General features: G+C 40.8%; 1 protein-coding gene and 1 pseudogene across 4 annotated transcripts; one reads left to right on the top strand and one right to left on the bottom strand.

Moving 5' to 3' along the window:
* Positions 1-4,631: 4,631 nt before the first annotated feature.
* On the bottom strand, positions 4,632-24,200 carry LOC141502011 (uncharacterized). Of its 4 annotated transcripts, none has more exons than XM_074206538.1 (7): positions 24,058-24,200; positions 18,600-18,649; positions 14,585-14,674; positions 13,880-13,985; positions 13,118-13,244; positions 12,313-12,408; positions 5,154-6,690 (listed from the first exon to the last, which is right to left on the bottom strand). In XM_074206538.1, exons 5-7 carry the CDS (start codon positions 13,149-13,151, stop codon positions 5,666-5,668), a joined length of 1,155 nt encoding a protein of 384 aa, XP_074062639.1. In that variant the 5' UTR covers positions 13,152-13,244; positions 13,880-13,985; positions 14,585-14,674; positions 18,600-18,649; positions 24,058-24,200; the 3' UTR covers positions 5,154-5,665. The 4 variants fall into 4 exon arrangements, with proteins under 4 accessions (XP_074062636.1, XP_074062637.1, XP_074062639.1 ...); XM_074206539.1 differs by having other exon boundaries at positions 5,156-6,690; positions 13,155-13,244; XM_074206535.1 differs by lacking the exon at positions 13,880-13,985 and having other exon boundaries at positions 4,632-6,690; positions 13,118-13,274.
* Positions 16,872-17,377, top strand: LOC141502014 (transmembrane protein 50A pseudogene; annotated as a pseudogene).
* Positions 24,201-24,406: the final 206 nt, after the last annotated feature.

Genomic DNA, 24,406 nt, shown 5'->3' with positions numbered 1-24,406 from the left:
CTGCTGTGAATTTTTTGTAGTAAAAGTTGTTTTCTTTCTATAATATCCTTTTTTGTTTGTTTTTTTGTTTTTTTGAAATGCAAGGGGGTTAAGTAACTTGCCCAAGGTCACACAGTTAGGTCATTATTAAGTGTCTAAGGCTAGATTTGAACTCAGGTTCTCCTGACTCCAGGGCCGGTGCTCTATCCACTGTGCCACCTAGCTGCCCCTATAATATGATTTTGATATAATCTTGTTAGAAGGATTACAACATGAAAGGATCTGGTTATGCACACTTCTGCAGTCCTGCCTGAATATTGCCATGGTACTTTGCAAAAAGGTGGCATTCATTCATTCAAACAATAAACATTTATTAAGCTCTCACTCTATGCCAAGTTCTAGGGATTCAAAGAGAGACAAAAGGGAGTCTCTGCTCTCTAGGACCTTAAAATCTAATGGAGAGGTAGGGTACAATATTCACCAAATACAACAAATTCAAGCTATACACAGGATGAATACAAAATAAGAGAGGGAAAGCATTGGAATTAAGTGAAGTAGGGAAAGTCTTCCTGTAGTAGGTGAGGTTTTAATTGGGACTAAAGGAAGCCAGGAAGGTCAGTAGTCCAGAGCAGAGGAGAGAGAGTATTCTGGGTATGAGGGACATCCAGAGAAAATGCCTACAGCTGAGAAATGGAAGCTTTTATTTGTGGAATAGTGAAGAGGCCACTGTCACTGGACTGAAGAAACCATGTTGGGGAAGTAAAGTATAAGAAGACTGGAAAGAGGGGAATGGCTTTGAATGCCATACTTCAGGATTTTGTATTTGCTCCTGGGGCAAGGGGGAGTCCCTAGAGTTTATTGAGTTGGGGGGTGGTGTGGTTGGACCTGCACTTTAGAAAAATATCTGAGCAGAGTCAAGATGTCTGTGGGAAGCTAACATGCTTCCAGAGCTTTTACCTATCAAACATAAATGAAGCCTCTGCTCTGACATTCAAACTACAGATCCCATCAAGAAAAAGAGATTCAAAGAAGTTTTCAATGGTTAGACATCATGGAGGATCTTCAGTGAAGGCTGTTTCTAGGGGGAAAGTGGAAGTAAAGTCCAGGAGGCAGGACAGTGGGAAAGCCAGAGGGAGGCTTTTAACCACAGAGCAATTCAGGTCCCCACAGTTTGACAACAGCAGAGGTCTGGGCAGCTAGATAGGGAGGGTCCCAACCCCAAAGAAAGTCTGAACCTTGGGAACACCAGGGTAAAAAACAGGACTGGGATGGAATAAATCTCACAGAACCTGAGCATTGCCTTGAGATTAACAAAGCTAAGAAGACAATCACTGGATTGCTGGGATATTAAGGTAAAATCGGTTCCTAGGTCCTGAGCTTTTCTTCTACAGGGAGCTCCAGGAGTGTCAGTGACTCCCTCATACTGATGTCTATATTGTGTGATATTAAAGGATATTTTGCATGTGGTGATAACGCTATCAACAACTATAATAACTAGCTTTAGAATTGCTCCTACTCTGTGCCAGTCATTGGTCTCAGACCTTTACATTTATCTCCTTTGATCTTTCTCCCTGGAAGACATGTGCTTCTATGACTCCCAATTTACAGTTGGGGAAGTGGAAATAAATGGCAGTTAAGCGACTTGCCTAGGAAAATCACATAGCCGGTCCATGTCTGAAGTCGGATTTGAACCCTTGGCTTCCTGACTCTAGCTGCCTCCTCTCTGTGAGTGATGGCTAGTTAATACAAAGTTTGGTTTCTTACCATTTCCTGGTTGTGATGAAGAAAGCTGAATTTTTAGTATAAATAAATTGAAAGTTTTTCAAAGGCACCTGAAGGAGTCAAATAATGAAACTTCTTTTCCATGAGAAATACTTTCATTGAAAACATCCATATAAATATACATATCAATGCTGTCATGCTTAGGTTAATGTCTTCTCTATGCATGTCTAGCTGTGCATATATGAACAAGGATATACATGTGCGTCTATATCCATATACACATACCTATTCATATGCATATATTCACACACAATATTCTGGCATCCAAGATACTCTCAACAGAATCGCATCTCAAAGTAAATATGGCAAGATTTTAGAGCTTCCCAACACTATCCTTCCAATGAACTCAAGGTAGATTGTAGCCTGGGTTAGAAGGAGGGAATTACATGGAGCTGCTGCCAGTTCACAAAGGATGTCTGGAGAGAAGGCTTTGCAGAGGCATGAGAAGTGGTCTGAAGACTACAAAACGGTTTATTTTTACAGTTTATTTTCTCATATTCTAGGTAAAAGGACCAAGGGAATAGATTAAAAGAAGAAGACGAAGAAAAGGAAGGAAAAAGAAGAGAGTAGAATGAGACAAGGCAGAAGAGGAGATCCTGGCTACTCTGGTGACTCTTCTTCACTACAGAAGCAGCCTCCTAGCCAATCCTGAGCGAGACCCTACTGAAGAAGGATCTGGGAACAAGATGTCTAGCTGAAAAATAACTGAGGATCTTATTTCCTCCTTTGAATATTGATCCTAATGTGCAGTCTGAGTTCTCTGGGGTCATTTTTCACCTGTAACTGCTTCTCTTAGTGACATAAACCCAGATAGGCACCCATAATCTAGGGCTCTCTTCTCACATGATTGATGTGTGTGGACAATACTATAAACCAGGAAAAGAGAGAACACCCATCTTACACAATAGATGTGTATAACACCATAAATCTAGGAAAAGAAATCATATCCACATTTGTGATCCAGAGTCCAGAGGAAGGAAGTTCCAAGAAAGTCCCCAAAGATGGCAGCTCATGAACAAGATGATGTGCCTAGGAGCCATCAGCAGCTTCTCCTCAGCATGAGAAATGCCATCAGAAGGACCAGAGGATCAGGAAGTATAAAAGGGACTGGAGGTGCTCTTTATCAGACTATAAATACATGATGAATTAAGGAGGTGAGAGAATGCAACGGAGTTGAACTAGCCCAACCAGGCCCATGCCAGGGAGATAAGGCTTCCTTCCTTGTCCCCCTTCACTATAACAGAATGCTCAGGACTGTCATTGGACTCTTGCACAGCTGTCAGTCTTGAAGATGAGAGGAGACAGAGCCTCTGGGAAAACAAAAGGTTTGGCCCCAATCTGTTTTGATCAGATTGTCTTTTGACTTTAAAACCAGCCATAGGCAGAGCCCAGTTTTTGTAATGCAAACTAACAATTCTCCCTTCACCTTCTAGTGAAACTCCCACATATTCCTCACAATTTTCCCTTTTATAATAAGAATTTGGGGTTCTACCCCTTATTAGTGATTTCTTTCTTAAATCATAATCCTTGTTATTGTCATGACTATTGACTTTCTACTTCATTATCAAAGACATGGATCCATCCCATTTGCCAGGTTTGTAAGGGAGCACATGCCAACTTTCTGACGTCTTTTACTACTTACCTATTGTCAACCATCTTTAGGCAGCAACTCGATAGATTCAATTTGCCACAAACTCTTCCTTCCCCAAATCAATAGATTGTCTAATACAACTCTAGGTTGAGTAACTCTCTCTTGTTTGCATGGCTTAGCCAGCCAGCCAGTAAGACAGCCAGGGCTCTAGCTGTCTAATTGGTAATTGTTTCCACTACAGCTTAGAACCTTATCAGGATATAAATTGCGCTTCCATATCCCCAGCTCCTATCCTGTGCCTAGGCAGCAGGCCCTTGACTCTAGATAACAAGTCCCTGACCAATCCTTGGCAGATGGGTATGTTCAGTGGTAATCAATTTTCTTTACCATGGATCCTGGCAAGGGATCCAGGTGCTATCATTACATCTCACAGGAGTCTCAGGCCACCTATCTCTTTGTTGTATAGTCCAGAATATGTAGGTAGGTATTTTTCAGTTCTAGGGAATCTAGGAATAAGATTCCCCACCCCAAGCCTTGGAAAATATGCTATCCTAAAATTTCTAAAAGATAACTGCTTTTGGGTAAAACTAGATAATTTTTAAACATTTTGACACCATCCTTAAGTATTCATGAATGCATAATTTTTCAGGGTCTATACTGATTCTATTGAGGTAATATAATGAACATGTTTCCCATAGGCTCAAAGTAGTAGAGGTCTTTGATTGACACAAGATTTGTGAAACCAGTTCAAAATCTCTCAAAAAGGGGTCAAAGATTTTTCTGACCTAAGAAACACTGTAACCTTACTGGGAAGGGAGGGAGGGAGAAAGAATATGTGTGTGGGGAAGGGTGGGGTTGAACTTTTTTTTTTGTCATTTTGACAAAGCAGACATGCTGATTCATAAAATCCCCAGTTCTAGAGCTCAACTTCTTTAAAAGCTTTTAGTCTTAAGTTAAAAACATGTGTAAATGATGCCAGAATTTGAAAATAATTTAATATTGACCTAAGACTTTAAAACAGCCATTTTAATCTTGATTTTTAAAGAGGAAAACTCTTACTTCATGTTGTTACATCTTTTACTGACAGTTAAGTGGCATAGTGGATAGAGAACAGGATCTGTGGATAGAGAACAGGACTAGCTGTGTCCCTAGATTAGTCACTAAATCCTTTTTGTCTCAGTTTCCTTAGCTAAACAATGAAGGAAATAGCAAACCACGCCAGTATCTCTGCCAAGCAATCCCCAAATGGGGTCATGAAGAATCAGATGGATTTGAAACAACTGAACAACACATCTTTTATTGCCCAAGCCTATTCTCAATCACATAGTAATATCCCTATCTCCTGGAATTGTAATATTCTGCTAATAAAGGCCAATATTTGAGGGAGAAAAAGGTATATTTTAATAACTCGTGGCATAAATGGCTAAGTGAACACACCAATCTATCCAGACTGATGCGAATTTTTTTCTTTATCCTAACATCCTTTTAAACATGGATAATTAGACTTTTTTTAGCATTTGGGTCATTTGGTTCATTAAGAATAAAGGCAAGGGGCGGCTAGGTGGCGTAGTGGATAAAGCACCAGCCTTGGAGTCAGGAGTACCTGGGTTCAAATCCAGTCTCAAATGCTTAATAATTACCTAGCTGTGTGGCCTTGGGCAAGCCACTTAACCCCATTTGCCTTGCAAAAAACCTAAAAAAAAAAAAGAATAAAGGCAAGGGACGGCTGGGTGGTACAGTGGATAGAGCACTGGCCCTGAAGTCAGGAGTACCTGAGTTCAAATCAGGCCTCAGACACTTAATAATGACCTAGCTGTGTGGCCTTGAGCAAGCCACTTAACCCCATTTGCCTTGCAAAAAAAAACAACTAAAAAAAGGAATAAAGGCAATAATTTTCAGTCACTCTAATGGTATACAACTGTATATTAGTTTATTGCAAATACTGTTGAACAGTGGTCAATAAATAGTTTTATAGTCTTTTTAAAAAATAAGAAAAAGCTATTGTGAGAAAGTTTTCTTTTTCTTTTGGGTCCTTTTTAAATTTGATTCTAAATCTTTCAGCAAAGTGAGTGTCCTTTCTCTCATGTATGACTTCAGAAGACTTTGCATTCATAAAATTTCTCTCCAGTGTGATTGCTTTGGTGCTAAGTTCTTTGACATTCTTTAGGTCCAATAAGGATTCTCAGATGTCAAATAAGTTTTATCATCTGACAGAAAGCATTCCCACCTGCATTATATTTATAATATTTCCCTCTGATCAATTATTATCCCTCTGATTTAAGTAAGTGCTGAGTTCAGGGAATTTTCCTACATTTATTTGATTCCAAAAGGTTTTTCTCGAGTATGAATTTTCTGATGACCAGTAAGTCCTGACCGTCGATAGAAGGCTTTTCCACATTCATTACATTCATAAGGCTTCTCACCAGTATGAATTCTCCGATGTCGAGTAAGCTGTGTGCTCCGACGGAAGGCCTTCCCACATTCCTTACATTCATATGGTCTGTCATCAATATGAATTCTATAATGGGAAATAAGGTATGAGTTGCAGTTGAAGGATTTCCCACATTTAGTACATTCATAAGGTCTCTCTCCAGTATGAATCCTCTGATGTTGAGTAAGTGCTGTGCTCTGGTGAAAAGCCTTCCCACATACCTTACATACATGTGGTTTCTCTCCAGTATGAATCCTCCGATGTCGAGTAAGGGTTGGGCTCTGGTGGAAGGCCTTTCCACATTCACTACATACATAAGTTTTCTCTCCAGTATGGATTTTCTGATGTTGATTAAGTCCTGTCCTTTGATGGAAGGCCTTCCCACATTCTGTACACTCATAGGGTTTCTCTCCAGTATGAACTCTCTGATGCAGAGTGAGAGCTGTGCTTTGGTGAAAGGCTTTCCCACATTCCTTACATATATAAGATTTCTCCCTAGTATGAGTTTTCTGATGTTGATTAAGTCCTGCCCTCTGATGAAAGGCCTTCCCACATTCTGTACATTTATAAGGTTTCTCTCCAGTATGAATCTTCCAATGTTGAGTAAGAGCTGGGCGATGGCGGAAGGCTTTCCCACATTCCTCACATACATAAGGTTTCTCTCCAGCATTAATTTTCTTAGTTTGAGGAAGTTGAGGGCTCTGGTGGAAGGACTTTACACATTCATTACACTCATAAGATCTCTCCTCAATGTTTTGCTGCCTTCCCAACCAGGTATCATATTCCAGGGCTTCTCCCAATTTGAACGCACAAGGACTATCCCTTGAGAATATTTCCTGGGATGATACTTCCAAAGAAATGTCCAGCTTGGCAGTGGTCAGTTTGGTTTCAAGTCTAGTCTCAAAATCTGAAAGAAATTTTGAAAAGTGTAAATAATTTTAGTTCTGCTGTAGTATCTCTGATACTATCTTCTGTCTCTATCAAGAAAAAAGATGACCAAATACTAAAATATAGGTCTTATGAGCCTATGTTTAAACTTTCATGTTGGTCCTCAAAGCACCCTTGTTAGGTAAATACATCAGTTTCTCATTTTCCAAATGAAAGTATCCCCTCAACTAAGCCAATAAGCTTTTCTTGAGTATCTACAATGTGGCAGGGACTATATATACACATATGAGTTTTTTAAATAAATAAATAAATAAATAAATAAATAACTAAATAAATAAATAAATAAATGTATATGGTAATCACTGAGGGGCAGTCCCAGGATTAAGGGAAAAAATTAAGAAATGGTTTTTACTACAGAAGGTAAGATTCAGGAGGCAAAGAGAAAAGGGAGAATTTCAGACATGGGAGCCAACCAGTGAAAAAGTTCAGAGTCATTAGATGGGATATTGAATGGGAAAACAGCCAGGAGGTCAGTATCACTAGGGGAGCAAGGTATAAAAAGGCTAGAAAGATAGACAGAGACAAATGAAGGAGTTTATATTTGATCCCAGAGGTAAAGAGATTCTCTAGACTTTGCTGAAAAGAGGATGATAGACCTGTGCTTTAGGAAGCACACCCAAGTGGAGGATGGCCTGGAAGCAAAAGGACCACCAGAAGGCTACTTATGTAGTCATGAGGAAGAAACATAAATTCATTTCTTTGAAGAAACACAAATGATCAATCAGTACCTGAAAAATTTGTTGGTATTTTCCAATAATCAGAGAAATGCTCAAACCACTTAACTTCTGTTTCCCCTGGTTTTCTCAGCGGTTAAATGAGGATGATCATCATAGCACCTACCATGCAGATTGTGAGGACAAATAATCTCTTTTAAGTACTTAACACAGTAGGCACCATACAGATGTTTATTCCCTTCTCACATTTGGAAAAACCACTCTGTAGAAACCACTCTGAGTCCCTACAGCCCATCAAATTGTCAAAGGGAATTGTTTTTTTCAAAGACAGAAAAGCAACTATTGCTAGAGCTCTGGACAAACAGGCATATGCTACTCTACAGTTGGCAGGGCAGTCAATGGGCTTCACCATCTTTGTAAAGTAACTAGAGTATGTGCCATTTCTCACAGTGATCACACTAATTGATGATGATGTTTTTCCTTCATTCTCAAAGAAGACCCTGACATCAAGGAGGTCATATCATGATAAGCACCTGAATTGGATCTGAGTGAGGGGGGTTATGCTAATTCACCAGTCTCACTTTCTCCTCCAGAGCCATCTGGGTCCAATGGCCAGATATGGATTAGGATGATTGGAGATGGCCCTGGATACCAGGTAACCAGGGACAAGTGACTTGCCCATGGTCACACAGCTAGAAGGCCAGGTTGAACTCTCATCCTCCTGACTCCAAGGCCAATGCTCTATCCACTGTGCCACCTCACTTTCTAGCCGATCACACCAGCTAGCCTAAATCTGAAGTGGAGTCTACTTCCTCACTCTTCCTCACTGTCTCTGATTACAGAACTCTGGTACATATAAAATTTAAACTGTCCCCAGTTCTATATAGAACTGAGTGCTAGAAACTCTCAGGTGAATTTATTGATGCAGCAGAGTTAAACTGTACCTTCTTCATCCTGAGGACGTCTTCCTCACTCATTTTTTGCTCCTGGTTCAAGCTCTTTTACCCCATTGGTCCACCAACAATGTAAAGATTGTCCCAGTAGATGTCTAGATGAAAAGCTCAAGTAAACCAGGGACCCCAGCTGCCCTCTACTGTACAGCATATCCTCCTACACATCAAGGGCTGCTCTATGGAACTGGAACAGTGGGAACAAGAGAGGTCACAGTCCTCTCAGTCCCCAGCTACCTCTGGCCATACTCTCCTGTAATACTGTTTGCATATGAAGAATCAGGAACCACTAGAATCCCCTCCTAGGTTTCCTGGGTGCCATTCACCCAAATTCTACCCTAAATTCACAAGATAATATAAATCTTATGAAAAGAGAAAAAACTTCTATAATGATAATTGTGGTAGCTCTTTTTGTAAGAGCAAATTTGTGTATCCAATGGAGTGGTTAGGGTTCAACCTATAATGATGTCACATAATTACTGTGTGCTTCAATTTTCATTCAAGAATAAAGAGAGGGGGCAGCTAGGTGGCACAGTGAATAGAACACTGACCCTGCAGTCAGGAGGACCTAAGTTCAGATCTGGCCTCAGATACTTAATAATTACCTAGCTGGGTGACCTTGGGCAAGTCCCTTAACCCTACTGTCTTGCAAAAAACAAAACAAAAAACTCTACTGATATTTAATATTTAAGTTCTCAATAACTATAAATTCAAACTGAAAAATCAACCAGTACAATCTCCTCTAGCTAGGGTGAAAGCTGCTCCTATTGCTCCTTTTCACCTCAATGCACATCACTCTCAGTGGAGTCTAGCCAGACTGGGCTTCTCTCATCCCTAACACATGATATTCCCATAATGCCCCCAGGTCAGGAATGTATTCCATCCTCAAAGAAGTTCTTTCTTCCTCTAACTCAGAGTTAAAATTACTTTCTATAGGAAGTCTTTCTTGATCCCTTAGATATTAATATCCATTCTCTCCACTTAGAAAATTCTAGAAAACCAACTAAAAAACTGCTTGAAATAGTAACAATTTTAGCAAAGTTACAGGATATAAAATAAATGCAGATAAATCATTAGCATTTCTATAAGTAACCAACAAAACCCCAGCAGGAAGAGATAGAGAAATTCCATATAAAATGACTACACACACAGTATAAAATACTTGCTGTCTACATGCCATGATAAACCCAGGTTTATATGAACACAATCACAAAACACTTTTCACACAAATAAAGACAAATCTAAACAACCAGAGAAATATTACTTGTTCATGAATATGATAAGCCCATATCAAAATGACAATACTGCCTAAATTAATTTACTTATTCAGTGCCACAATGATTAAACTATCAAAAATTATTTTATAGACCTAGAAAAAATAATAACAAAATTCATCTGGAAGAACAAAAGATCAAAATATCAAGGGAATAAATAAAAAAGTGAAATAAGATGGCCTAGCCATACCAGATCTCAATCTATACCACAGAGCAGTAATCATTAAAAAAATTTTGTCCTGGCTAAGAATAGCATGGTAGATCAGTAGAATAGACTAGACATACAACACAATACTAAATGACCATAGTAATCTAGTGTTTAATCTAGTGTTTAATATACACAAAGATCCAAGGAGGCAAGAACTATCAAGATAAAATCAAAATGGGTATTTTAATTTAGACATAAAGGGTAATAAGATTAGTAAGGGAGCAAGGAAAATATTTCCTGGCATATCTATGGATAAAGCAAAGTTCTATTACTAAGCAAAAGATAACAAGGCATCATAGGAGACAAAATGGTTAATTGTGATTACATGCTATTTAAGTTTTTACACAAAGGGATGGGTAGCTGATGCCTGAAGTCAGAAAGACATATCACATTTCCCTATGTATAAGATGTACTCTTTTTTCGAAAAATTTGAGGTCTAAAAGCTGAGAGTGTATTAGACAGTGGTTGTAGATTCTTTTATTTGCCATTTCCTGCTTTTTTTGTGCTTGTTGTTTTTGCACTCATTGTTTCACATTTGTTACTGGTATATTAGGTGACTTTTGCCACATTCTGCCCAGAAATGGTCCAGAAAAGATTTTCGTCCAGTGCTGAATTCAAGTTCAAAGTGATCCAGTTGACAAAAAGTGAATGGAAATCCTGCTGCTGAACGTCAGTTTGGTCCTTCTCCAGCTGAGAATAGAAAATATCAAGGGAATCAATACTGTTTGCTTATGAAGAACCATGGCTGGCTATGGAAGAAGAAACCCAACTGAAAATGCCCCAGGAGAAGACATCCATGAGAGGGAAGGCTGCCAAATGGCCTGAGTTCAAGAGGAAATTGAAGATCTGGATTGCAGAGCAAAGGGCCATTGAAATTTCTGTGTCCACCAAGATGGTTCAGTAGGAAGCAAGAAGAATAGCTGATGAAAAAGAAGTGACTGATTTCCAAGGAGGACACAATGGGAGCTTCAGGTTTGTAAATCAGAATGGACTAAGTGTGCTCCCATACACCAGACTTGCCCAAAAGATGCCTGAGAGCTAGGAGCAGAAGGTCCTTGAATTTCATGATGAATAAAACTTGAGCTCAATAACTTTATGTAATACTTTTTTTTTCAAATTTCAGGTCCCCAAATTAAGGTGTGTCTTATGCTTGGAGAAATATGGTATCTTTCTGAGTTCAAATTCAGTTTCAGACATATATAGCTGTGTGACCCTTGATAAGTCACTTAACCATGTTGCCTCAGTTTCCTCATCTGTAAAATTAGCTGGAGAAGGACATGGTAAACTACTCCAGTATATTTGTCAATGAAACATCAAATAAGGGTTAAGAAGAGTCAGACATGACTGAACAACAACTGAAGCACAAACAAAATCAATATAGCCAAAACTAGAAGGAAAGCAGGAAATAGAAAAAAAATTGTTTACATTAAAGTCTGTTTGACTTTACATTAAAGGTCTAATTCTCAAAAATAGAGAGAGTCAAATTTGTGGGAGTCAATCACTAAATGATAGTCAAAGGATATGAACAGGTAGTTTTTGGATGAAGAAATCAAAACTATCAAATAAAATGTACTAGGTGATCACTAATAATTAGAGAAATGCATTTAAACCAACTCTGAGGTATTACCTCATACCTTTGACCCAGCAATACCACCACTAGATCTATATCCCAAAGAGATCAAAGAAAAGGGAAAAGAATCAATACTTATAAAAATATTTATAGCAGCAGCTCTATTTGTGGTGACAAAGAATTAAAAACTTGTGTGATGACCATCAATCAGGGAATGGCGGAGTAAATTGTGATATAGGATTATGATAGAAAAAGAAAGACTGAGCAGTATGATTCAGAAAAACCTGAGAAGACTTCTATGAACAAATGCAAAGACAAGTGAGCAGAACCAATCAGGAGAACACCGTTCACAGTAGCAGCAACACTGCAGGCTGATCATCCATGATGCCTCAGCACTCCTCAGCCATACAATGGTCCAAGACAAGTCCAGGGGACTCCTGACTACAGGAATTCTTTTTTTTTTTTTTGCAAGGCAATGGGGTTAAGTGACTTGCCTAAGGCCACACAGCTAGGTAATGATTACGTGTCTGAGGTCAGATTTGAACTCAGGTACTCCTGACTCCAGGGCCAGGGCTCTATCCACTGCACCACCTAGCCGCCCCTGTGACTCCTGACTAAAAGGTGCTATCTATCCCCTTCCAGAAAGACAAGTATTGTGCTCTGAGAGCAGTCTGAAGCAACTTTTTCTTTTGCATCATGGCACATGTAAAATGAATATCATTTTTCTTGCTTTCTAAATTGGAGTTAGTGGACAGAGGGAGAGAATCTGGAACTCAAAATTTTAAAAAAGAATGTTAAAAAATAAAAAATAAATTAAAAAAAAATAAAAATAAAAGAGCCAGTTCAGAATGACTAGCTAGGATGTCATCTGTAAGGGCCAACCTACTTGGCTTTCCCTCACTCACCTGCACAGTTGACTGCTGAGGCTTCTCCCTCTGGCACTTGAGGGCCTTCTGCTTGCTCCAACTGGTAAATCATGTCTGGCTTGGAAACTGCAAGTCCTGCTCATTGGAAATGTGAGAGACACCTTGAATATAATCCCTGTCCCGTATCTCTTTGGGGTCAAGTAGACATAGTAGGAGAGGCAGCTAGACAGCCCAGTGGATAAAGCACTACTAGGACTGGAGTCAGGAAGACCTGAGTTCAAATCTGGCCTTAGATGCTTACTAATTGTGTGAGCACTTAACTTCTGTTTGTCCTAATCCAACAGAGAAAGAAATGAAAAACCAGTATCTTAGCCAAGAAAACTCCATAGTCAATAATAGTCCATGGGGTCATGAAGAATTAGATATGATCAAATGACTGAACAGCAACCAAAAAACTCACTGGGAAGAACCAAAGGGCAGGCAATGGAACCCTGAAGGACACAAAATTGTCCTAAAAAATATGGGGAAATGGGTCATGGGGTTAATTTGGAGTGGTGAAGAAACTTCATTCACCCTGCTAAAAGGATGGGAACATTTCACCTGCAGGCAACCAGATGTCTTGGAATTTGGGTAGAGAATTTTTGACTCAAGGAAACAAAGGATAAAGGAAGCATAACCTCAGGGACACCAGCCACAGAAATGGTATATGTCTCTTGATCATGCAAGGATTAGGAAGCTCTGGTCTCTGTTTCACAAAGAATTGCCAGACCCCCTCCTCACCAACGTGCACTAAGGAAAGAAGCTGCCCACAGGCAGCTCCTGAGGCCAAAGGAGCCATCCTTACCCAAGGAGACCAGGTTCTGGTAGTTTTCCAGCATTACCTCCCTGTACAGCTCTTTCTGAGCAGGATAAAGGTGCCCCCACTCCTCCTGGGTGAAGTCCACAGCCACATCCTGAAACGTCACCAATTCCTGAAACAGCAAATGCATCTGGGGTCCAACCTGAGAACTCCCAGACATCAGACTATAAGCTCCTGAAGGGCAGGGACTGTTTTTTACTCTGTATGAAGGCATTTAATCAGTTGAATGATTGACTGAAATGGCATTGGGAGGAAAGATGAAGGGAACAGAGCTCACCAGATTCAGGCCTAAAAGTTCCATTCCAACCACTTCATGAACCCCTGCTATGCCTAAGTCTAAACTAGACTCTGAGGTGGGTCCCTAAAGAGCAAGAATGACTGACATGGGTGCTACAGTCTCTACCCTCAAGAGCTGACATTCTAACCAGGGCGAGCCAAGGTTCATCCAGAGCAAACAGAAGGCAGCCTGGGAAGGGAAGGAAAGGTCTCTGTGGGACAGTAAAGGCATTCTGCAGATAATGGACTCTGAGCAAGCTCTTGAAGGAGCTAAGGAGTGAAAGGGAGGAAAGAGAGTGTTCCAAACATGGGGGACAGCCTGTGCAAAGATGGAGACAGGAAGGGGTGGTAAGAGTGATGCCAAAAAAAAAAAAAGAGCAAGAATCTGACACAGACATTAAATGCATGATGCCAACTATACAATAAATTTTTTAAAAAATTTATTTAAGGCAATGGGGTTAAGTGACTTACCCAAGGTCACACAGCTAGACAGTTATTAAGTCTCTGAGATCACATCTGAACTTGGGTCCTCCTCACTCCAGTGCCAGGCTCTATCCACTGCACTGCCTACTGCCCCCTACAATAAATTCTTCATGTTTTCTGACTGACAGAGAGAAGGCCTTCAGAAGTAACAGTCAGATACCAGGAGACAGCAACAATTTACAAATAGAGTTCCAGTTACTCCTGATTTCCTCTGCTTTATAGTAGGAGAAGAGACCAGGGGCTGAGAGAAGTCTCTGGCTTCTTCTCTCCTTGAAGTCCGGAACGCTATGAAGTGAGGAACATCGCCCCTCTGACACTCAAGTTTCTTCATGTAGAAAATGAGGTCAGTATTTTTTTTTTTCAATTACCAACAGGCTTCAGTGAGTCAGATTTGAAATCTTCAGTTCCAGGACAGAGGTTGAGACAGAATCTCTTGGCAGAGGATGGAGAGGGCAAGGCAGGGACCCCCTAGGAAAGCAGCACAGTGTAGAGGAAAAGGTTGGGCGCTGGCTCAGCTGCTTATGACCTGTGTGACCCTGGATGAGTCCCTTCCCCTTCCTAGGCCTCAGTTTTTTCCTCTGGAAAGAGAGGGGACTGTACACAAGTTTCCTAAGGTACCACCTCAAAACACATTCCTAACTGGAGATACTAAGATACTGATTTCAGAAAAAAATAAATACAATTCCTTCTTACCCAGTGAGCAGTAGGAGGCAGGAGGACAAGAGCCATGGTTTTATTCAATGCTTTCACCTTTGCAGACCGAAAAATGCTCAGCCGTCAGCCCTGGGGACAAAAAGCAGACATTAGAGGAACTGGCCCTGCTATATTGAGATCCTAACACCTCCCTAGTTAGAGAGAGATTGTGGGGGCTCCTGGATCAGTTCAGTCATTCTATCCCATTCCACAACCATAAATGGAGGCTTATTAAGCCCAGGACACCATCTAACAGTCCAATGAAAAAGAGAGTCAGAAACAAGGCACTTTCCATCCTCTCAGAGCAAATACAGACAGGAAGAAGGAGAAAATGCCAGAGCCTGGAGAAAGGAGCTCAGATTTCATGGAAGATTTGACTGTAGAGATGAGGACTGAAGGATGACATGGGCTGCCGGGGCAGAGGTGGGTAGGGGTTTAAGAAGGATACTGATGAGATGGTGAAAGCCCAGAGGTGACCTGACCAAGCAGGAGAGCAGGGGTTTGAGTCTGCCACGTAAGGATCAAGTGAAGGAACTGAGAAAATTTAGGCATGAGAAAAGGAGACCCAGGGGAGATATGACATATGACTTCCAGTATTACATGTCTGTCACATAAAGGAAGGATCATCTTTCTTCTGTTGGCTTCAGAGTCTACAACTGACTTCCTCCAAGTCTTAGATAAAATCTCACTTTCTACAGGAAGCTTTTCCCAATTCCACCTTAATTCTAGGGGCTTCCCTGTGATGATCATTTTCCATTTATACCCTATATAGCTGTTAGTTGATAGCCATCGGCATGTTGAACCTTCCATTAGATTGTAACCTCCTCGAGAGCAGGGACTGTCTTTTTACCTTTCTTTGCATTTTCATTGCTTAGCACAGTATATGAGACATGGCAGGTTTATTACAGTCAAGATTCTTTTCATAAATAGCAGGATTAGCTGGCCATTAAGATCCTTTTTAATGTTCCCATTCTGTAATACTGTGTTGGGCAGTAGAACAGGAAGGGCTTAGCAAGTGTTGGAATATGGGCTGAAGGAGAGGGAAGAATCAAGAATGTTGAAGTCCCTACTGGAAGGATGGTACATTGAACAGAAATATGGAAATTTGTGAAAGGAGAGGCTTGGGATGAGAGTGGATAGGGTAACGAGTTCTGTTTTGGAATTGAAGATGGGAAAAAAAGCATAAATGGGCTATGGGAGATGTACATGAGGATCTTCAAAGAAAGAATCAAAAATTGACTGGACCTAAGAGTCTAAAGTGGTCATGGCAATAAAATAGAGAAGCTTGGAAGGGGAGAAGGATAAGAGGAAGGGGAAATAGGAAGGGGAAGAGAAGAGGCAAGAACAGGGGAAAGGCTAAAAAAGGAAGACAGGGGAGGAGGACAGAGAAAGTTGGAGATGCATTAAAGAGAAAGAAAACAGAAAAGGAAAGGGAAAAAAAGAAACTTTTAATGCCTTACTGAAGGCCCACTATCTGTCAAGGTCACTGCTAAGTGCTTCTCTGGACTTTCCACCATGCCCTTGTTCCAAGGAAAGGCATTGCAGGCACTTTTCACTGACCTATTAAGTCTGACTCTGCCTGGGCCTCCCTTCACCACAGTCTCTCTGCTCTTCCGACTGGACCCTGGCTGAGGGCAGAGTCATAGGTTCCAGGGTCTCCACTTAAGGAGGGGCTCAGTCAAGGCTTGTCCTCACTGTCCACAAGCTATCCTGCTTTGGGACTGCTTTTTATAAGCATTCTTTCCCTTAAGCTCTTTATGGGCACAAGGAGGATATTTTGAGGGAAAATTTTTAAAAAACTGTAATCAAGGGAAGATTTAGATCACTGATGGGCTGTTTATTCAGGGCTATGGAGGGAGAGAGGCCCTCTACAAGGCAGTATCTTCTCTGTCACTGGCAATAATTGGCTTTGTTCATTAACAAGTGAGGGATAATGGAATCCACAGGAAAAGTCCCATAAGGCAATAGCAGGAGGCATCTCTATGAGTTAATGGCATGGAAATCTTGGAACCTTTGATTGTCTGAAGAATACAAAGAAAAGACAGAGACCAAATAATTAAGAAGCTATGAATAAAGGGAATGAGAATCTGGAATAGACAGAAGGAGAAGATGGATAATGAAGAAAGTGTGAAAAATCATTTTTGGAAAGGGTCACACGCAAAAAGTTAAACTTAAAAACTAATGACTAGGTTGGAGCTGCAGCAGAGCGAGGATGGACCACCAGGCATGGGACTGATGGCCACCAGGTCCGCACCGCTACCAAGGGCCGAGGGCAGAGATCTGAAAAATGTCTGGATTTCTGGAAGGCCTTTGATGCTCAGAATGCATTGATTGGGGAGAAAAGCGTAATACTATTGCATCTATTGTAGCTGAAGTTCTGTTTTTTACAGGATGGTGGATCATCATAGATGCAGCTGTCATTTATCCCTCTATGGATGACTTCAACCACTCCTACCATGCCTGTGGAGTAATAGCAACTCTTTCCTTCCTCATGATTAATGAAGTGTCTAATAGACAAATCCATGGTGATAGTTATAGTGAAGGATGCCTGGATCAAACAGGTGCTCGAATTTGGCTCTTCATTGGATTTATGTTGGCCTTTGGATCTCTGATTGCATCTATGTGGATTCTTTTTGGAGGCTATGTTGTTAAAGAAAAACCAATAGTGTACCCTGGGATTGCTGTTTTTTTCCAGAATGCATTTATCTTTTTTGGAGGCCTGGTCTTTAAATTCGGTCGCACTGAAGACTTATGGCAATGAAGAGGCCTGATTTCCCTCAGAAGCCTTGCTTGGCTTTTTATGTTGTGGGTTTTTTTTTTATAGCTCATTCCCAATCTTTTATGATACCATTTTATAAACTTTGTTCAGTATCCTCGTGGGTGAAAAGTGACAAGTTGATAAAAAAAAGTGGTGAAAGTGATGTCATAAGAAATTCAGAAAGTTAAAGAGCATTCTAAAATCATGAAGTTAAGACATATATCTATAAATATTATTCTGTCAAGTTAAGTAAGTACTTGATTCAGTTATGAAGTGTTAATGGAAAATATTTAGCCAAAGCAACTTTGGTCAAGTTCTGTTTTGATGTAACTCCTTTTAAAGTGTAAGTGAAAGAACAATCTAGGGAAGCAATTTTATGGGTTCATCTATATTTGGAATCATGTCTAAGATCCAAAATTGCAGTTATAAGTGCTTTAAAAGATTTAATATATTTATTTAAATGTGGTATCTTCTGTGTCAAATATTAAACTAAATATATAAACATTTCCTTGTTTTATAAAAAAAAAATAATGACTAAGACTAGTAAAAGGGGAGAAGAGGAAGGGAGAATCTGTTTGATTAACTAAGAAGAAAAAAGTGCAGAGAAAAATTATATGAACAGATAAAAACAGGAGGGGGAAAAAAGGAACTAATAAACAAAACTCCAAAGGAAAAAGGGTAACAAATTAGAAAAAGGGATGAGGGATCGAGAGGATAAGAGCCAGTGGGAACAGAATCATCTGTTTAAAAGGATTAAAGCAAAGTGACCAAAGGAACATACTACTATTTTTATAGCAGAAGGAGGAAAAAATCATAACTGGAAAACCCCTCAATGTTAGAGGCAAAAGGAAAATATAAAATTAATTCTTATAATTAAATAATCCAATAATAAAGAGTGCAGATTCGATGAAAAAAGAAACTCTACAAGCTGTGTGACCTTGGGCAAGTCACTCAATCCCACTGCCTTGCAAAAAAAAATGACTTGAGTTGTCTTCTAAATGATATAGCAAAAGAATATACATATTTTCTGGCATCATAAACTGACAAAGTACTAGGGTACGGGGTACTGCAAATAAAAGTAAAAAGGTATAAAAAGTTAATATTTTTTATAGACTGTAACAGAATACAGATAGAAACTGGTTGACAGATCATAAACAAATGGAGATTTAACAATAGAATTTTAAATGAGTGGGTCAAAGAACAAATCATAGATACAATAACTATGTAAAAGAAAATGATAATGATGAAATAACATACCAAAATTTCTGGGATGTAGCTAAAGCAGTCCTCAGGGGGAAAACCATATCCTTATAAACATAAACAAAATAGAAAAAAAAGGAATTAATTGAATGAATATACATTTTTAAAAATTAGACAACCAATGAGTAAACAAACTGAAAATAAGTACAAAAGAGGAGATAATAATGAATAAGAGGGAAAATGGATACATTGGAAAACAAAATTTCCTTAGAAATGATAAAAACTAAAATTTGAAAAGAATAATAAAATGACGAACCCTTAACTCATCTGATTAAAAGAGAACGGAAAATCATATTAAAAATAACAAATGAACAAGGTGAGATAAAGGGAAAATAAGAAGAAATAAAAGGAATAATCAAAACATCATGCACAGCTATAATAAACTGAGAAAACAAAGGAGGAATACTTTCAAAGAATATAAAATACTCAAACTATCAGAAGTCTGGATAAGTTACCTTAAATAACCCAATCTTAAAAAAAGAAACAGATGAGCTATAAAGGAAACAATAAAGAAAAAAAAAACTCCTGGGCCTGAAGGATTCGCAGGACAATTCTATTAAACTTTTAAAAATTAGTTAGTCCCTAGTCTTCACAAATTATTCTAAAAAATTTAAAAAGAGACCACCCTGAAAGAATCTTTTTATGAAACAAATATGGTCCTGATTCTTAAACCAAGAAAAATAAAACATAGAAAGATAACTATAGATCAAAATCATTAATGAATCCTATCAAATTAAGTATATACAAATTTATCCACGAAATCATTCATTTTGATCAAGTGAGATTTATACTAGGGATGTAAGAATGGTTCCAAATTAGAAAAACAATATGATTAATCGTACTAAAAACCAAAATATAAAAAAAGACATGCATGGTCCTATTTATAGATGGAGAAAAGTCTCTAACAACACTTTTATGCTGAAAACACTAAAAAAAACTACAGGCAGAGGGACTTTTAAAAAATATATTCAAAAGACTTGCATGAACTTAGCTGAGCCAGAACACTGCACATACTAACAGCAACATTATGCAATGATCAGCTCTGATGGACTTGCTCTCAGCAGTACAATATTCAAAAAGAATTCTAAAGGACATATGATGGAAAATACTATCCACATCCAGAGAAGGAACCATGAAGTCTGAATACAGACCAAAGCTTACTATTTCCAATTTTTAAAATTTGTTTTATGTACCATGATTTTTTCCTTCTCATAGTTTCCCCCTTTTTCTTTCATAACATGATTACATGTGTAACATATGTTTTCTAATGGGGAGGGGGAGGGAAGAGAGGGAGGAAGGAAAATGTGAATTCAAAACCTTACAAAGAATGGTAGTTGAGGGGCAGCTAGGTGGCACAGTGGATGGAACACCCAGCCTGGAGTCAGGAGTACCTAAGTTCAAATCCAGCCTCAGACACTTAATAGTTAGCTAGTTGTGTGGCCTTGGGCAAGTCACTTAACCTCATTGCCTAGCAAAAACTAAAGAATGATAGTTGAAAACTATCTTCACATATAGTTGTGCGTGGGATAAAAATCCACTTAAAAAATGAGAGAGACTCCTCTGAGCAAAAAAGAAAGTTTATTTTGGCTTTTTTCGAGAAAAGGACACACTCCCAAGTCTCACAAAGGGTAGTGAAGATCAAGCAGCTGCCCCGAGGTGACAGTCAAGCAAGATCATATGGCCTAGCAGGATCCCCCCCCTCTTCCAACCTATTTGGTTAAGGTCTTCAGAGTTATAATGTTTACGTGAAAAATCTCCCTGGTAACAAAGAGAAGAATAAAATGTTTTCATAGAATATTACCTCACCATCCAGATGGCGAGGGGATCAGAAGAAGAATTCTAATGGTCTTTTGTTGTCTATCTAAATGAATTAATGTCCTAGGATGCAAGGTCTTCTGAGTACTTGTCATCAAGTAAGAGAAGTCAGGCTACTGTTCTACCTATCATCAAACAGGTGGCTAACTAAGAATGCAAGGTCTCTTCTCTGAAAGTATTCTACTATTTTCCCTCCCTAACAGAATCAGGAGTGTGTCTGGCTGGGAATTCAAGGCCTCTCTCCCTCTTCCTTCTAAGAATAGTCTAAAAGTAATAGTCTGTCTTTGTTTTAATGATTTTTAACCCTGAGAGGACTTCACTAGGAATGTTAACTCTTAAGAGGGAATATTCCGGGGCAGCTAGGTGGCACAGTGGATAGAGCACTGGCCCTGGAATCAGGAGTACCTAAGTTCAAATCCGGTCTCAGACACTTAATAATTACCTAGCTGTGTGGCCTTGGGCAATAAACTTTAAAATATTAAATAAAATATATATATATATATATATATATATATATAATATATATATATCCCAAAAATAGTATTTACTTCAAACCCAAAGTAGGTCTTTTGAATTCACACCATCCTACCTGCAGTGATTTCTCCTCTACTGTCCAGCTAACTGATCTTGAGCAGACTATTCAGAGTTCCTAGTCTGTAGTTTTCTGATATCATAGCCACCACAGTCTTCAGTGTTCTCATTATGGCACTGGTTCTTAGCCATGCTCACTCAACCTGAGATGATCATAAAGTCTGGTATTATTGCCATCGATGGTCTGGTGGTAGCTGTTCTCTTTGCCAACCACAAAGTTCGAGCTTCCTTCAGTTGGGGGAAGGCCTCAGAGTGGGCCTGCCTGGGCTGGCAGCTGGCTTGGCACTATTGGTGAGGCTAGTGTTCTGAGCCTAGCACAGTCCCAGCTATTCAAGGGGATGATCCCGATCCCAATCTCTGCTGAGGCACTTGGCCTGTAAGGAAGGCTGTGATCCTCCTTCTCAATATGAACTAGACCTTCTTCCTCTCCGTTCTCTGAACCACCTCCCAACTCCTATCCCTGTAACTACAGAGTCATGGCTAAAGACCTATCTTAAACTGCCCCAACCCTCCCAATTCACTCCAGGTGGAATAGCCTCAAACTTGGTACAGGTCTTCAGTTGACCTTCAGTTGACAGTAAATGTGCAATGTCTTGGGGCTCTTTGGTCTGAGTCCTTCCCCACCAGAAGGGATAGGCCTGCACTGGGTCTCATTAGGCCTGAGGCCTTCTAAGACCAGGTGGCATGCAAGCTCCTGATTGTGATCCTGTCTAGTATTAGTAAAAACTGAATGATTTGGGAACATGTAGAACATGTTTCTGGGGGTGCTGTGGCCCTGAACCACCGCATGCAGTGATATTTCTTTTTTTTGTTTTTTAGGTTTTTGCAAGGTAAATGGGGTTAAGTGGCTTGCCCAAGGTCACACAGTTAGGTAATTAAGTGTCTGAGGCAAGATTTGAACTCAGGTCCTCCTGACTCCAGGGCAGGTGTTCTATTCAATGCTCTACCTAGCTGCCTCCCGGCAGTGATATTTCTAAAGAAAATTCTGATTCTGATTAGCAAAAACAAAAGCATCATATGCAGTGGGAATATACTAGAACTTTTACCAATAAATATGAGTGAAGTGAGGATGACCACTCTCCCCACTATTATTTGATATAATTCTTAAAATGCTAGTAATAGCAAAAGAGAAAGAACTTAAAGAAATAAAGATAAGCGAATAGGTAATAAGACTATCTCTGCAAGATGAAAAATCCTAGGGAAACAGCAAAGATTCTAGTGGAGACATTAATTTCAGCAAAGTTGCAGGCTACATAATAAATCCAAAGCATTTACAATTAATAATAACATAAAAGAAACAATAATGGAAAATGGAAATGGAAAGGACCACACCCCAAAAAACAAACCCACAAAAGGAGTTAATGGAACAAAATCATCAAGCTCCAGCAGCTTGGAAAGGAAAATCCCATTCTAGATTATTGCAAAAAGCATAAACTATCTGGGGGATCAATCTCTCAAAGCAAACAAAAAACCTGACACATTCTGCTATAAAGGATCCCATGAAGAAAAAGGATACTTTAAAATTGCTGGCAGAATATTCTGTGCTCATGCCTAGGTTGTACCAATATAATAAAAATACATTACCAAAATCTAATGTACAGATTTAGTGTTCTACCAATATAAAGGAACATAATATAGAATATGATAATATAATAACAAAATTCATTTGGAAAAATAAAAGATCTAAAATATTAAGGGAAATAATTATAAGAAGTAGAAATAGAGAGGAAATAGCATTTTCAGACCTCACACTACATTATAAAGTAGCAGTAATCGGTCATTTTTTTTTTTGACTAAAGCAGAAGAAGGGAACCTTTTTTCTGCCAAGGATCATTTGGATACTTTTATATCATTCGCAGGCCATACAAAGTTATCAACTTGAAAATTAGCCTGCTAGCTAGCTTTGCTCCAACATTTAATTAACTTCACCCCTAAAAACTCCTCAATTTATTGAATTTTGAGTCCTGCCTCCGGTTGCCTTGGCAGTGTCAGACCAAATGAGGATATTTGAGACACTGAAACAATTTTTAAAAATATATAAAACCATAGCCATTCCCCAAAGGCTAAGAAACAAACAGACCTCAAAACAACTATCAGTATTCTCAACCAGATGAAACATTTCAAATCACTAATAGGAAGTTGAATGAAAATCACAGCAACCCTGAGATCACACTCGTGCCCTACAAATTGGCCAAAAAAAAAAAAAGGCATAGTTACTGTTGGAAGGGTCGTGGGAGGACATGAAACCGCGTAAGTAGGGGGGCAACAATTTGGAATCACGCCAATAAAAGGCCCTAAACGCCCAGGGTCCTTGAGGCTTCTGAGTATTCAGGCGGCACCTTTGGTGGCCACCCCGAGTGGGGAGGGTTCGGCAGCTCGTGGAGCAGGAATGGCACTGACGGGGGTGTGTGATGGAAAGCACCCCAAAACAAGGCCACGCTCCGAGAGCCACGGGGGCAAGATCCCCAAGTTCTGGCGCCGCGCATCGGCCCCCCCCCCCCCGCCCCAGCAGGGAGCCTGGGCGCCTCCACTCTGACCCACGCGGGGCCTGGGCTCCCCCTGGGCCGCGGGGACCCGCCTCCACCACACTCAGCCCCGAGGGGTTCCGTTTGGGGGGTCCTAAGGGAATCACACGTGGCGCCCAAACCCAGGCTAAGAGGGAGGGAGGAGCAACGCCACGAGAGGGGGAGCGGCCGAAGCGGGCGCCCCTGATTGGGTCTGAGTCCTAACCCCGCCCATCCCAGGGACCAATCAGCACTTCCACTTGGGGAGAGCGTGCGGCGCTCCCTCGGCACCCGGCATGGGCATGCGCAGAAGCCACAGGGCTCGGTTCCCAAGCAGAAGCAATCGGCCCCCCAAGCCGGCAAAGGCGTGGTGCGCGTGCGCAAGGGCGGCTAGGCAGGGCCTCCGACAGGGAGCATGCGCACAAGGAGCGCGGGCGGCTTTCCGCAGGGAAGCGGGCCAGCGAGAGGAAAGCCGCCGAGCAACATGGCGTCCGGGGCCCCGCTCCCTCCCTGCCCCTCGCCGCCCGCCCGCTCCCCGGCGCTACCTTTCTCAGCGGCAGGGTCCTGGCCACCCGGCCTCGGAGGCGGCGCCGAACTGAGGCCTGAGCGGGCCCGAGACCCGCCAAGGGCGCGAGGACGAAAGAAGGAGCGAAAGGAAGTCCCGCGTGGGCCGCCCTCCTCCCGCCGCCCCGGCTGCAAGGGCTTCTGGGAAAGCCAGCGCGGAGGCCCGGGCGCCTGTGCGCATGCTCCGCGGAGCCCCAGGCCTCCAGTTCGGGGGCCCCAGAGGATTCCCCCAAACCATCCGCCCGCATCGGCCCCGGGCCGCGCCCCGCGCGCCCTTTCCTAAGGCTGCCTTCGAGGCCGGGCCCGGAGGGGTGGGGAGGGGAGGCGGGG

The sequence above is a fragment of the Macrotis lagotis genome, chromosome X (genome assembly GCF_037893015.1).
Source record: "Macrotis lagotis isolate mMagLag1 chromosome X, bilby.v1.9.chrom.fasta, whole genome shotgun sequence".
Lineage (NCBI taxonomy): Eukaryota > Metazoa > Chordata > Mammalia > Peramelemorphia > Peramelidae > Macrotis > Macrotis lagotis.
This window is presented reverse-complemented; position numbering and strand designations above follow the sequence as displayed.